At 41.0% G+C, this 14,978-nt stretch overlaps 1 protein-coding gene across 8 annotated transcripts; it reads right to left on the bottom strand.

Moving 5' to 3' along the window:
* Positions 1-208: 208 nt before the first annotated feature.
* arfip2b (ADP-ribosylation factor interacting protein 2b) lies at positions 209-14,240 on the bottom strand. 8 transcript variants are annotated; one of them, XM_040150310.1, is made up of 11 exons: positions 13,917-14,240; positions 11,324-11,434; positions 7,972-8,028; positions 6,910-6,945; positions 6,244-6,352; positions 5,092-5,148; positions 3,272-3,387; positions 2,818-3,039; positions 2,463-2,620; positions 1,313-1,487; positions 209-1,169 (listed from the first exon to the last, which is right to left on the bottom strand). In XM_040150310.1, the coding sequence occupies exons 2-11, from the start codon at positions 11,420-11,422 to the stop codon at positions 1,014-1,016; spliced, it is 1,185 nt and encodes a 394-aa protein (XP_040006244.1). In that variant the 5' UTR covers positions 11,423-11,434; positions 13,917-14,240; the 3' UTR covers positions 209-1,013. The 8 variants fall into 8 exon arrangements, with proteins under 8 accessions (XP_040006244.1, XP_040006245.1, XP_040006247.1 ...); XM_040150311.1 differs by having other exon boundaries at positions 7,996-8,028; XM_040150313.1 differs by lacking the exon at positions 5,092-5,148.
* Positions 14,241-14,978: the final 738 nt, after the last annotated feature.

Genomic DNA, 14,978 nt, shown 5'->3' with positions numbered 1-14,978 from the left:
TTTAAGTTGAAGAATTTTCAGGTTACAACTGATATCTGTAGCATTTTTGATAATTACCGACTAAACACTGCAGTACTTGCAGTCTAAACACCAGAACACATTGCCCTAACAGTATACTGTCCTTTACTCTGAAGTATAAGGCGTACAGCTGACTAGCACTAAATTAATTAGAAAATAAAGAGATGAGTCAAATTAACCAAACACTAAACACAGCATTGTCTTTTTTATAAGCTACAAACAATCATAATATTTATTTCAAAAGTGAAACAGTACTTAATTTGAAATGTACATTGATTTTAAACATCTGCACATTCCTTTCCAGTGTACCGTACCACCCCCCTTCATATGTAGTTTGAATTTTTTTTTTCTGAACTTAGTACATTAGCTCATATATAAGGAGGCACACTAGGAGAGTGATAAGGTTTGGAAGAGATTTTATGTCGTGTTTCGTTACATCTGAATGCGTTTTAATGGTTTTTACCGTCTTTCTTTTATTCATCTGTCTCTCTTACTAAGATGGTTGGGGGGTTGAAGTTTATGTCAGAGCACTGGGAGCACTTGAGGAGTACAATAATGGCCATAAAAATGACTAACACAAGCGCGCACAGGAAAATAGTGTGGAGACAGAAGGGGGTCAAGTTAAATGGGAGAGAGGGAAAGGAGAGAGAAACAGTTTCTCTGGGAACAAAGCACAGGGAGAAGGTTAGAGTGGAAAAAAAAAAAAAAAAAAGGAAGTTGGGAAGAGAGGCACTAATAGCCCCCTGACTGTTCATAAAACTGGCCACGCCGTTTGCTGCTGCATTCAGCCAATTCATCAATGATACCCTGCAATTCATCTGTCCAATCCTCCTTCATCTGTCCAATCATCCAGCCACACGCTCATCTCATATCTTTATCCACCCAATTAGCTGTATGCGTTTCCCTCTGTAGTGGTCCTCTGTAAGTTGGGGGTTTTAACAGGTAACAGGTGGAGGTGGTCAAGAAGGAGGCTGCAGGAGGTCCAGCGGGCCCTCTCATTGCTCCTCAAGCCAAGAGGGCTTGTCGGCCCCTGGAGGCCTCAACTTTATGTTGAACTGCTTCAGCGTTTGCTCCAGCTGCTGCTGGTTGCCAGCAAAGTACGCTGAGATGGCATTATGAAAGAGCAGGAGCTGCTTATGCATCACCTTCACCTAAGAGACAGACACAAGGGAGTTTAGGAGTTTAGTTTGTGTGTATTTCATCACAAAGAAAATACTTTGAGTCAACCTGGATGTAGACCTTTTTTCACTTTGAAGGCTGATGACGATGTTGCAGACCTGCCCCGCAAACTAACCTTATTCTCCTCCAGGAACTTGAGTTTAATAGTGACGTCTGAGCGGAGGCGTTCATACTTTTCCTTATGCACTTGGTACTGCTGCTGAGCAGCATCTATACGGGCCATGGCTACAGCATCCCTTGGACCCATGCTCAGTTCCTCCAGGTCTGACCGGTAGGCATCAAACTCCAGTCTATTAAGAAAAGCAGGGAAGACAACACAGAGTTTAAGAAAAAGAGAGTACAATTCAAAAGATCCAGACCTAATGATGATTTTCAGTGTCATAATGAGAAAAAACACTAAACCCTATTTGTATGGTCCTTATATTTAAAAAAAATAAATAAATAAAAATATATATATACTTAGCATACTTAAAAACTTAGTCCATATATTTGTTTGAGAGGTTTTATGTTTATATAATTTATTCTCATTAATTCTGATTGAAAAAGACTTTAAAATCATTTTAAAATGTGCAATAACTGATTTTCTTTAGCCACTGGGGGGAAGCAGAAACAAGTTGTGAACACAACATTGACATCATCACCTTTTAAGTTGATGCTGTGAACTTGTTAGCAATTGCTTATTTACACATCCAGCAGTTAAGGAGCAACATTATCATTCATTTGGAATCCACTTCTGGTGTCCAATATTCACTCTCTTTCTAGTCCGTCTCTTGGTCTGAGGGACATATGTGGCTCTTTAGCCGCTATACGCTACACTATGTTCACCAGCTAGTCTCTACCTGTGTCTGTCTGATGTTCGGCGCTTAGCAGGTAGTGGTAGGTAGCTTAAAAACAGCTGAAAATGATGCTAGGGGAGCAGTGACAGTAAACCAAAACAGTAAAGTCGTGGATTAGATAGCTACTCAACTAGCTGAAACTCACTATAAAACTCTGTCAAACTGAGAGAAGCTACATATTTAGGTGATAATTCTCTGTAGCCTCAACATTTTGAGCAACTCCTTTCACACTATCTCATATATATATATATATATATATATATATATATATATATATATATATATATATATATTTTTTTTTTTTTTTACATTGTCAATGACGGTAAAATATCAACATTTCTGCGCTCATGCTTTGTCTAAATCTTATCGCTAATCCAGACTATTAAATTAATAATTTACTAATTTAACTAATTTACTGTATGTCCTTACCTGGCATTTTCATACATCTTGATTGTCATCAAGGTGTCCTCCATGGTTTTATTGACTAGTGTGTTGATGCTGGACACAAAGAAGTTAATGGCACCAAGTAGAGTCTCCCCGTTCTTACACAGCAGCTTCTGAGTCTCTGCATTGTAGCCAAACTCATCCTGTATAGAAAAAACAAGGCGTTAATGCACACAGTAGAACACAAATGATATTAAAGCTTTTAAATGTTGTCTACATGAACCTAACTGGCATTAACGTAGCTCACTAATATAGCCTCCTCACCTAGTGTTATTCAACTTTTATGCTGCTTCGCGTTAAGACAGGTGACATATAAACTACATAAATTTTTAGGCCTCACCCGTAGCTCTGGAGATTTCTGACTGAGGTCAGCAAAGGTGTCGCCCAGCGCGTGCTGTGTCTGCACCATGTTATAGAAGTGGTTGGTCAATGCTCTGGCCAATCTCAGCACATTCTCGTATTTCCTTTTAGTGTCTCTCAGCACCTCAATCTGGGCCTCCAGCTCCAGGTCCACGGTCCGGGAACCCCGACCAAAACGCTCTGAGATCATTTGCTTTGTACACTGACACAATGAAGAAGACACACACAGACACATCAGCAGCACAAAGTCATTTCTGTGACTTTATCAGACACAGGGAGGAGGGGATCTGGGTGAGAGACACAGCAAAGAAAGTGATTTGATCCAGAAGATCCTCAGGCACACAAAAAAATAAAAACAAAAATCAACAAGTAGCTCTTTATCATAGAGCTATCATCTATTCAAAGTTTTACTTGTTAGTCAACAGTATAGATACCTTGTAAGTATTGAGACCCCACTTCTTCATTGTTTCTAGTTTTTCCACAGCCACGCCGCGGGTTATTTCTTCTGCCGTCATTGACGAGCTGCTGCTGCTGTGGTGCATGTTGGGACCTGAGGGATAAGACCCAGACGCAGAAACACAAGAATATGGTTAACAAAAAACGAGAGCAAACAAACACACTCAGGTAGACATCAAGATTAACCCCAGCAAAGAATAGACCTAATAGAGAGAATCCTGAACTACTTCAAGTGCATTAAAACTCTGCTGCATTCAGTAAAGACAGGACTAAGGGTGGCTGAAATCTGTCTGCTATTTTGGAAACCATATCCATCACCACTAACCCTTGAACCACTGTAAAACATGCATAGGAGTGAAATAGAATTAACGAGTGAGTAGCAGGAATATACAGGGCATTAAACCGGCAGAAAATATTGGAAATACTGGGGAAAGCAACCTTAATATTATAGACACCAAATTCTTTTTATTGAGCTGTGATAAAAGGTGGAAATACTATAAACTGCAGGGATATTTTGGGTCACTGCTAAAATGGCGATCTGGTTAATCGATGTAGAGCCTGTTGAATCTTCAAGCATTTAAGTTCCCCCTCGTTTTCCTCTCCAGTACCTTGGTATTCATGCGATTGGCCTGCTATATGGCAGATGGCAGAACTGCTTGGGGGAAGGCTACTTCGCCTGGCCTTCATACGCAGGTCTGTGACAGTGGATGGGTGGATGCAGAGGAGGGTATGGATGAAGGAATGGTTCACGGCGAGTGTGAATCAGGGTAGGGTGGGGGAGTGGGATTTAAATTGTTTTATTTTTTTCCCCCCCAAATTAAAGGAATTTTTTTTTTTTTTTTAGGATCAGGATTTAGAACAATAGTTGGATATTTAGGATTTTAAACATGAGGTAATTATTGAGGTTGAACAAGCATGCCAAAAATGGAAGAGCAGGGAGATGCAGAAAAGTAAGACGACAAAAGGGAGAAAAGGAGGATGAGGAACATGTAGGAGGGCATAGTGAAAAGATGGTGGAGGACAAAGATAGACAAGTAAAAAGATGAAAAGAAAACATTTAGTGCCTGACAATCAGTGAACAATGCAGACAAATGAGTGGTGAAGATGGGGGCAGTCTGAATTGCAGAAGTACTAAATGGATCAGCCTTTTATTACTTAATAATAAATAAAAAACGATTAACATGAAAGAAATGGGGTCTTCTAAAAAGTTTACTAAAGTTCTCGCAATATTATCTTACTTTTGCCATTGATATTCAAGGTTTCAATGCAAATACATGTGAAGGCTGGTTCTCTTTTGCTACAGGGAAGTTTAGAGATTAGCTTATTGAGATACTCTGTGAAAAACAGAAGTGTAGACCCATTAAAGGATGTGTTTATAACTGCAAAAGAAACCAACCAGGAAACAGTTGAATGATAAGTCAATTAAAGGCTGTGACAGAGAAAAGCCATACTATGTCCAAGGAAAGTAGCTGCAGGCAGAAATAAATATACTTCACTTCTTTCCCCTGAAAAAGAAATAATTTGATGAAAAGGGACAGAGAAGCTGATTCCCAGCTATTTGAAAAAGACGCACACTGTGTAAAGAACGTCTTTCCAAAATGAGATGGCCATCACGTGAGAAATATCCATTAGTCACATCGTGTATTGTAGTTAACAGAAAAAGTTCTTGTTTACCAAACAGTTTTTACAGACTGGATATTCTAGATTCTATACAACAGCCAGCATCGCTAAAAATGATCCTATCACATTTTGGAAATAAGCTCTCCATTATTAATAATAATTAGGTCTAAGGAACCACCTAATCCTGTAACTGGGATCCTTTTGTTAAACTCTGCATTGTAGCGTACAGCAGGGCCTGAGAGAGAGAGAGAGAGAGAGAGAGTGGGACAAAGATTATCATCAAATAAGAGGGAAGATAGCATTATTAAGTCCCTCTGAGACTGCGCGTACAGCTAAATTGGTGAGGTCAATGCCTCGAATTAGAAACTTACATTAATCCCTCAGCATACCTAGAGTATCACACTATGTATTGGCGAGAAGAAACATTATGACAGTAAGTGGGGTGTAACTGTGTTTTACGTCATGTACCGATGGAAACTTTGACTTGATATGGTTTCAAACCATTGCCTGACATTTAGGAACAATGACACGCTTGATGTTGAACTTGTCCTTTAGTACTGTTACTGTACAGTTACAGTGTTACAGTATATCTGAAAAATTTGAGATGGCTGAACGCAGGGGTAACAGCTCCAGACCGTTAAAACAATGCAAGAGGCCGCGCTGGTGGGGGAGAGCTGTTTCCAGTATCAGTGAGACTATTAAAGGGAAGGCCAGTTTATGCGATAGGTCAATGAGTTTGACGACTCATCTGACTGCAAAACAGTGCATAGTTGTTTCTAATGCTATGAGACAGGAATTTTTTAACTCTGAAAAGTTATCATGGCCGCAATCATTTTATCTTTGGTTGCGATGATTGCTAAGTGCGTGCACAAAAGTAATCTATGAGGAATGTGTGCTTTGCACATTATTTGACTGGTCCCCACAACCCCCTGCCGATATCTTGCTGACTTGCAGAAAAAGTTGGTTTTCAAGTAGTTAACTGCAGTTAACTTTTTTTTTTTTTTTTTTTTTTTTAATTCATCTTTTTTTGACATGAAGTTCAGGTTTAAATCCAGTCAACATATCACTGTTAGAACACTTTGGTACTTCACCGGACGTACCACAAATTAATTGCAGCATGATCTCATGGAAAGACTGATAGGAGGTCTGAGAAATTAAACACTACATGTCACTCTCTGAATAAACTCACAGAAAGACTCTGAAGTCAGATCTGGAGCACAGAGTCGACAGAAGAAGTCGCAAAAAACAGGAGAGAGACAGTTTGGCTGAGAAGAGACTAAGAGGATGTCAGAAATGAGTGAGAGAGACAAAGAGTGAAGTAGGACTCTACCTTTGATTGAGCTGGTGGGGATGATACCCTCTGCTGTTCCTCCATACCCCCCCGATACAATGCTAGTCTCATTTAGATTGGGACCCGATACCATCACCTGCTGTAGGTCCTGCAAAGTTTGAACGGCGAAATAAAAATAAAAAAAGCAGAACAAAGGGAAGGGTTTTGGGTGGGTTGGGGTAGGGATATGTAAACAGGCAATTATGACTTGAGTGTTACATTCAGACAGTGTAGACAATGCAAGTTAAAGGCTTATTCACTAGAGGGGGACAAACACTACTAAGTTAGGAAGGTTGGTCAGTACACACAATCTTTAGGCAGCGTCTAACTTCAACTACTTATCTGGAAGCCAAAGGGGGAAAACTTTGAAGTGTGTGAGAGACAGAAAACACACCACTACAGTGCACAGTCAATAATTAACCTAAGGGTTTGAGCTAACACCCTGCCATGATCCTGTTGAGAGCAAGCAAGAAGACTTACATACCACAGCTGTGATCGACTTAGAGTCTAACCCGAGCAGCGACTTCAATGATCTATGCGGCAGGAAATGCTCAAGCAAACTACTTTCCCCTTCAAATATAGTCACCAGTGTAGCTCTGGATCATGAGGGGTATGGTGTGACGAGCCACATGATCCATCTTGTGTGTTTACTTGAATTAAACTCACTGTTTTCTTTTGTCTGCCTTTCTGCTTGTCTATCAGCTAGAGAAGAAAAAAAAAAAAACCTCCATGAGGGATTTATAGAAAAGGAATATCTGGCCTGAACAGATTTCTCACTTTGGCAAAACACATGTGAGCCTTGGTTACTGCAACAAACAGGTTCAAATGTTATTCGTGCCTGTGCAGTGAGCGAGAGTCTTATTCTATTTGTTACAAACACTACACTGTAACTCAACTATGGGCAAAGACCCGTATCGTCCATCAGAAAATGAGAAGGGAGCGTAGTATATAGGACATTTCCTGAAATCTTGGGCTTAGACTCTACAGTGAGATTGTGACAAGGAAACTACTGAAGAATGCTCTAGAAGGGAGGCAGCAATTTCCTTGCTGTAAACAAACACAAAGAGTATGTTTGATACTACCAAAAGGAGGTAAAAATATAGCTGCTGTGATTTGTGCCGTTAGGGGTCAAACAGCATTCAAAGACGGAAATAAAACAAATGAATATCTTCTTATAACTGAAATAACAACTGACGCATCGAAACAAAACGAGAAAAAAAAGAATCACATCAGCATTAGTATGACCTGGTGATTATTAGTATGCCACAATGTTTCGTTTTGTCTACCAACACCCACTAAAAAAATTTGGGGATCACATTCACACATTACCCAAGTCAACACGTACACAGAATCTGGGCTATATTAGTTCACTCAAGACAACACACACTAGATGGTTTTTGAATCTAATAATCAAATGGAAACACCTATTTTTGTTGAGTTCTAACGGTTAGCTGTCAGCTATTTTGTTAGATCCCTCAAAATGACTTGTGTTCTCAAAACATGTCTAGTTTGAGAAACTCCTTCCAGCCAGTTAGTAGGAGTCAAGTTAACAAGCAGCACAATTCAAGCTGCACAGTGGTTTGCCAAGAAAATGAAATATAAGATATTTTGTGAAAGAAACCAACGTAGTGAGGCGAGGCAATTTAATGCCGCATAAAGTCAAACCACTGAGCAGTGCTACTAACCAACATAAACACAGACACACAAATGCACAAATGGCCTGCTCACCCTGGTGCCTCTGGAGCTCCCTACCTTCTCATCTAAGCTCCACTGCAGCTTTGCAGCCTGCACAGAGATGGAGGAGGAAGGGGGGGGGTAGGGAGGAAGGGGGGGGTACAAACAACAAGAACAACAACAAAAAAAGAGAAACAAATAAAAAAGGAGACAAAAAGAAAAATCCATGACTGAAATCATGAAACAAGATAGAACGATGTAAAAGAAATCCCAGAAAAATTATTGTAATGTCCACGGACAGCAGGGATGTAAGATGGAGAGCAGTGATGACTGATATCACAGCAGGTCAGGTCAGGATTCAGCATTAAGCTGGCATATGTCAAAGTTTCCAGTGGATCATCGAGGCCACTGGGTGAAAATGTTTTACTTGGTGTGTTACCATTTTCCATGTCTCATGTGTTACCGCAGCATTGCCATGATATTATTCCATCACTGTCTGGACAAAGAAAACACTGATTCTAATTCAACACTGTAAAAATTAATAAATTCATTTACAAGACATTTTAAGACATTAACATTAAAGTGGGGGGAAAAAAAACAAACCAAAAAAAAACAAAAAAAAAAAAAAACAAGAAATGTCTACACATACACAACATCCACACAAACACAAAATTTGTGTGCCCGACCTCCAGGTAGCACACTTTGATTAGCAGGACAGAGAACTCTCTATTTTACCATTTTAAATCGGGCCATTTCAGGAGTGGCCAACTGGCCCTCATCATAGCAACAGTGCCAGTCTCTGCAGCCTACAGTGATAGTTTTCAACATTTAACGTCATGGAGAGACGGATAGTTTAACCACACAGACACAGAACCAACAACCACAAAACATGTTAAGAAGAAGGAAAAACCTGTTTAACTATTATTTAACTATTTTTCTCCTTCATTCAGTCTGTCTATCCCTTCTTTTAGAGATCTGCCTTGTGTTGTGGCATCCGTCCAATGTGGCAGACACTGATCCCTACCTGGACACTTTGTTGACACAGTGCCTGTTCCCTTAAGCTGAAGGAGACTACAGCAACTTTAAGTCATCATAAAACAATCTGGTTGTCATATAACAGGGAGGTTTGGTAGGCTTTTGGAAATGTCTTGCCTGTTTTCGAATAGAGCTTGTACCAAACACGGAATGCTATTGCATGATAAGATAAAGGCTGGATCACAGTCTATATCACAAAAATGCCACAAAACACACATTTTTCAAAAACAACTGAGACGCTTCGCAATTGTAACAACACAATTGGGACATCTCCAAATTAGCTGCACAAGTAATCACCTAGGAGAAATTGTGTTAATTAGTGTAACCATCTTAAAATGCTGTTGAATTTCTTAATAGACACCAGTGATCCACTGTGATGCATCTGATGCTTCTGCCAGTATGCTGCTGGCGGTCGGGCCTATCTGTCACTGCCAAGCTGCCAGTCACCATCCATGTTCTGACACAAGCGCAATGCTACAGCATCTGAAACCAGATTCCTGCTCTTCCTCAAACTGTCAGTCTTCGTCTCTGTGTGCATGAGCAATACAAACTGCTGCAGCTCAAAACCAAATGCTGTACAGCAGATATCAATCTGCCTTCAGAGGGCTTTCACCCAACGGCAAAGCCCAGCCAGTTTCGCATTAATTGCGGAGTTGCTATGACAACTGGTTAATATCCAGCGCTAAAGAGTGAAGCTAAACACATTAAACTGAAGTAGCCACACCAAATGGTTGAATACTTGCTTCTCTATGCAAGCTTGGTGAGAAGGTAGGGTTTTACTAAATGAGTGGAGCCACACACAGTTTGTTGAGCAAATAACACAATTAAATGCCAGTGCTTCCACCAGGATCTTAGGTCTGTTTGTCTAACAAGGTTTGTCTAACAAGGTTTGTCTAACAAGGTTTGTCTAACAAGGTGTGCCCTGGGATGCAGGAAAATGAACAACCTGTTCCAATTTACTTACTTTGCAACTCCACTATTATTTCATTTTAGCCAACTCTGACTGAGACCCTCCTGAAAAGGCTGGAGACAGAATGTTCGTGCTCAAACCTGGAGCATTGCGTCTTTTTTTTTTTTTTTTTTTTAAAAAAGGTCCACAAGAGTTTATTCTTCTGTAAATAAACATTTCCCCACTGGCGAGGAACAACTATATCTGAGAGTTTAGCATTTCAGTTTGGCACCTAGTGTTCAGGTTAACCAAATACACCAGAGATGTATCTGGAACCCCGAACATGAGGCCACATGAGCTGTTAATGGGAACAACTGGTTCCCAAGGAGACATCTGGACTCCACCACCTGATTTCCCAGGAGGATCTCTTTCCACAGTTGTATCTAAGCAAGCTAAGGAACACAGGGCCTTTTGGCAGTGTATGACAGGCAGTGCATAATACAATAACAGTTAAATCAAGGCAAAGAAAAATATTTAAGTTCCCAGCAAGAGACTAGAATACAGCTTCAGAATGATCACTTTGCTCAGTTATACAGGTACATTAAGGCAAAGTGAGACAAAAACAGTAAGTGACAGCCAGAGCTCATGACTGAGAACTTTATTTACTAAGAACGAATCCTAAATTGTGCTCTACATTTTACAACAGGGTGGTACTAGGGGGTGAATGATATGAAAAGAACCAGCTCATATAGCTAATCTCATGATAGCTGAGAACAATACCCATAACGTTTACGTCAACTTCAAACAACAAAAGGCGTACATTTATCAGTCACCATGTGATAAACCAACAGCACAATGCCACGTAGTGACATCAGCTGTTTACATATGTAGGTTTGGTTTCCTTCATGTGCTCTCAATTGAATGATACTGTATAGCCTTCAGGGAGCTCAAGTAAAAAGGCACAGAAAAAGTATTTGGGTTCCTGATGAAAGAACTGAAAGTCAAAGATTTCAGAATAAATCTTAAACTTAAACTTGCACTAAAACAAAACCTCAAAATTCATATATACTTAATACCTAAACAAAACTAACTTAACTTAAACATTTTTTCAGACTTAAAAAATAAATAAATAAATAAATCACATCATTGCTACTGTAAGAACACTTTTATGAAAGTGATGTGAAAAGGCCAACAATGGTCCAGCAGTATAAGTTTTTCTGTAAATTAGTAAAAAATAAGATAAGTTACTGATAAGTAAATGTATACAACTCTTTATTCTCTGTACTCTGTTGTGTTTCCTGCAGTTTGGCTTTGTGTGCACAAATTTTTCTGGTGGGCCCCGGTTCGCAAGTGGGTAAGCAAACTTTTTGGCAGATTTGTTTCCTTGTGTAATAACTTTAAATAGGTAAATAACAACTAACCAGGGTGGTCTTGCAATGTTACACTCAGCATCCTATCAACTGATAATTAGCTTTGACCCACCTGTTCAAGGCTGTCGTCTTCTGGTAGTGTCCCTGTGTCACCATTACTGTTGATAGGAATCTCCATTGTGGCAGCTTTACTCATAATGCTGTCTGTCATAATGCACAATTTCTGAGAGAAAAGGTGGGGGGAGAGAGAGAGATGGCAAACAGTGAGGCTTTAATGCTGCTTTGAAGAGAAGAGACCAAAGAGCATGGTCAAAACAGCCACATCATTAGGCAGATGGGTATATAATTGCCACAAACAAGCAACGAGGTGGTTTTCAAAGAGCAAGGCTACCACTCGTCATAAAAAAAAAAAAACCACACCTATGAAAGCCCCATGCACAGGAGCCGCACACTACAATGAGCTGTCTTACTGAAGTGGCCACTCTACTCTATCTACTCAACTGAAGGACCATATATTAGCAGCATCCACCCCTAACAACCCCAGCTAGACCAACAGATAGCAAAATGTTTACATCAACATCGTCTAGTCATTCTAATAGGTCAGCATAATTGGGCCTGCTACACATAATCACACATTCAAGTTGTGCAACCACATATACATAATAACATTTACAAAAATGCAGGGCAAGCAGTAACATAGCTCCTATTTTTGACTTGGATGGGAATAATGAATTCACAGCTTAATGAATTCCCTCCCAAAAAAAACTAATGAGGGGTTGGTGTATACAGTATGTGTGACCAGGCCACAGATGATGGAGCAAAATTAATGTGAAGGCCTTCAAATGTGGGAGATTCTTATCATGGTTTCCAGATTGCAGAGCAGGGTTGCGGTTTAACAGGTAAACATCACACCTGAAAGAAACTCAACCATGTAAAGAAGCTCTCTGTAAAAATAGATAGACAAGAGCCAATAATACAGCAGGTAAGTTCTTTATGTGATTTGCATTTTTGTTCTTTGGGCCATCAGAAAAGGCCTGGAAAATACAGAAGCGGGTAATGTATGTTGATTTTAAATCAAATAATTACAGATAGAGAACAATCAGCTGCTACTCTAAACATGTAAAATGCTTGCAAGCGTATGCAAGTGGCTGCTAAAAGATGAGTCAAAGAACTTCGGCAACTGGTTAAGAAAGTTTGTTTCCCTGATCTGTTGTAGACCGTGTGAGTTTAAGTCAAAGCACCAAAACAACGTCACAGTCGACTTCCCTGGGTGCTCAGCAATACACCTGCCAAGTTCGGAGTCCACGTTATTCTTTTAACCCTATTTGATGTGAAATATCACATGTCCTTGAAATACTTTATAGGACGTTAAGGCCATTGTGCAATGCAGAATAAACAGGATATAACTTATATGCAACATACCTGTAATAATGTGTGTATTGTAAATGAGTGTTTAAATAAGTAAGCAAAGCCAAAAATATGAATTATTAAAAAAAAAACAGCTTGGTGCCCTTGTAAACTTGCCACCACATGGCAGGGTTTATGTCAGTTCAGGTCACTTGCTGGCACCAATATCACAGATGTTGCTTGAAGGGGGGTATGAGTAAGGCTTGTTTACATTTGCTCTGACCTCACCTAGGTCGGCTCTTCCATTATAAATGCACACTTGGCCATGCCCAGTGCCCATTTCCACTGAAGAGTGACACGTCTCCGTTGACTTTAGCCATCACCCTATAGATGTGCTTCTCCTGCGCAACAACACTCAACACAAAAGCACTCTTTTAAGACGGCTTACTGCATCAGCTTACTGTGTCGGAAAAAAAAAAAAAAAGCATGGCAGCTTCTTCATGTTATTTGTTCATGTTAATCCAAACTGATGTAGTGCCATATACTGGAAATCCAAAGAAACGTCTGCTTATCGAGCTGACACTCTACATCTACAGACCCCCCCCCCACCCACCCCGAAACACCGAGCAAAGCTATTTGATGGGAGACTATAGGTCTTCCATAGAGTGATCAACAAAAATTTGCTGCCTGGCAGAACATCTACATCCGAGATAGGCCCCGACCTAGCTACAGTATGTAGTCCTCGGTGAGTACACCTCGATCCACTGCAGTGTGTTCTCGTCTCCCACTCAAGTCACTTAGGCCATGCTAAAACAACGCGGAATGGCATTTAGCAGCATAAAATGTGCTACATCAGAGACAATGTACTTTATTGCTGTTTATTGTTGTCATAATATTATGAGTCACAGTTTACTTTTTCGGTGCGAGGCTTACAAATCACACCGAACGCGGCCGGGAGCCCCTACAGGTGAACCAGAACAGGTGTACTATTATTCTCCCTACGGCAGGTAACGCTAGCTTGGCCTCCGGTGGGTTCCATCTGTCCGGGGCACGGTGACGGTTTGTTCAGGCCGTAATAGAGAAATAATTTTAAAAACAAAATACAAATGACAGATCATAACCGCTTTTTCTGTGCAATACACTGAAGCGTTTTTTTTTCGGTCTGGAAATAAATTTGCTTGCAAGAGGGAAAAGGCCTGATTCCAGTTCACACATGCAGCTGTTCGGAAGAGGCTGGTTAAAAACGGTAAACAAGTTAGCTGACTGTGCAAGGACGGCCGCTGGAGCAGCAGGCGGAAGTGGACAACGTCAAACCCAGACAAAAAGCAATGTGGTCGTTTACAAACGGCTCGACTTACCCGTGTGCTCGGTGCCGTCGTTATAAAAAAAAAAAACGGAGCTGGTCGGGGAGCTAACGAGCAAGCTAATGGCAGGCTAACGCCAGTGCATCCCCGTTCGTGCGCGGCTTAGGGGAGGCTGGTGTGTCGTGTGTCAGTCCAAGGGGGCGGAAAAAAAAAAAACAAAGACCGCCCGCGGGAGACACTGCAGCGTTCTCGTCTAGGAATGTTTCAACGACATAGCAAGGTGCAGTGCTGTTCTCGCCGCGTTTGCCCCGCGACTCCCCGTAAATAATCCTCCGTCCTCTTTTACCACCGGAGCCGGGAGGAACGCTGCGCGGAACTGACGACACCGCGGGATTCATTTTGCAGGCGCGCGCCGACGCAAAGAACGTCTAGCGGCGAGCGGATGCGTCACTCCTTGCCAAAGCAAAAAACAACAACAAAAAAAAACAAAACGGCCGTGGCGAGACCTGCGCTAACCTGCACCATCCCCAAGCAGCTGTCGACAACGACTCATTTCTAGTCGTTTTTATTTATTTTTTTATGTTACTTTTATGATAAAGCTGAGATTAATAAACAACCCGGCCAAACTCTTCTTAATGACAATTTTTTTTTTGTCTCAGTGGCTTAATTGACTAACTTGACCAACTCAAATTGAATAGGGGACACGAAAATGTATACATCAGCACTGTGTAGCCATTGTAACGGGTCAAACTGATTTGGCCTGCCACCCATAGACACACATTTAAGTTGCACAGCCACGTATGGATAAGGCCAACTTCACATTGAAAATGCAGGGCAGGCAGTAACATGGCTCCAATTTTCGGCTCGGACGGGAACAATGAATACACAGCTTCATGAATTCACTCCCACAGAAACTAATGAGGGGCTCTGTGTGTACAGTATGTATGCATGGTTTTGTGTGTGTGTGTGTGTGTGTGTGTGTGTGTGTGTGTGAGGGGCCACAGGTGGGCGCAAAGTTGAGGCCAATTTGAAGGCCCGCAGATGTTGAAAATGCTTCTCGTGGCCTACACATTGCAGAGCAGGCTGGTGGTCAAACAGGGGAACATCACACCCGGG

The sequence above is a fragment of the Xiphias gladius genome, chromosome 17, assembly GCF_016859285.1.
Source record: "Xiphias gladius isolate SHS-SW01 ecotype Sanya breed wild chromosome 17, ASM1685928v1, whole genome shotgun sequence".
In the NCBI taxonomy this organism is placed as follows: Eukaryota; Metazoa; Chordata; class Actinopteri; order Istiophoriformes; family Xiphiidae; genus Xiphias; species Xiphias gladius.
This window is presented reverse-complemented; position numbering and strand designations above follow the sequence as displayed.

Excerpts from the sequence above, each read along its gene's own strand:
- arfip2b (XM_040150310.1), bottom strand. The coding sequence starts at position 11,422 with ATGACAGACAGCATTATGAGTAAAGCTGCCACAATGGAGATTCCTATC. Across the intron at positions 6,946-7,971 it reads GGAGCTCCAGAGGCACCAGG|CTGATAGACAAGCAGAAAGG; the intron begins GTGAGCAGGCCA and ends TTTCTTCTCTAG. Across the intron at positions 5,149-6,243 it reads CCCCACCAGCTCAATCAAAG|GCCCTGCTGTACGCTACAAT; the intron begins GTAGAGTCCTAC and ends TCTCTCTCTCAG.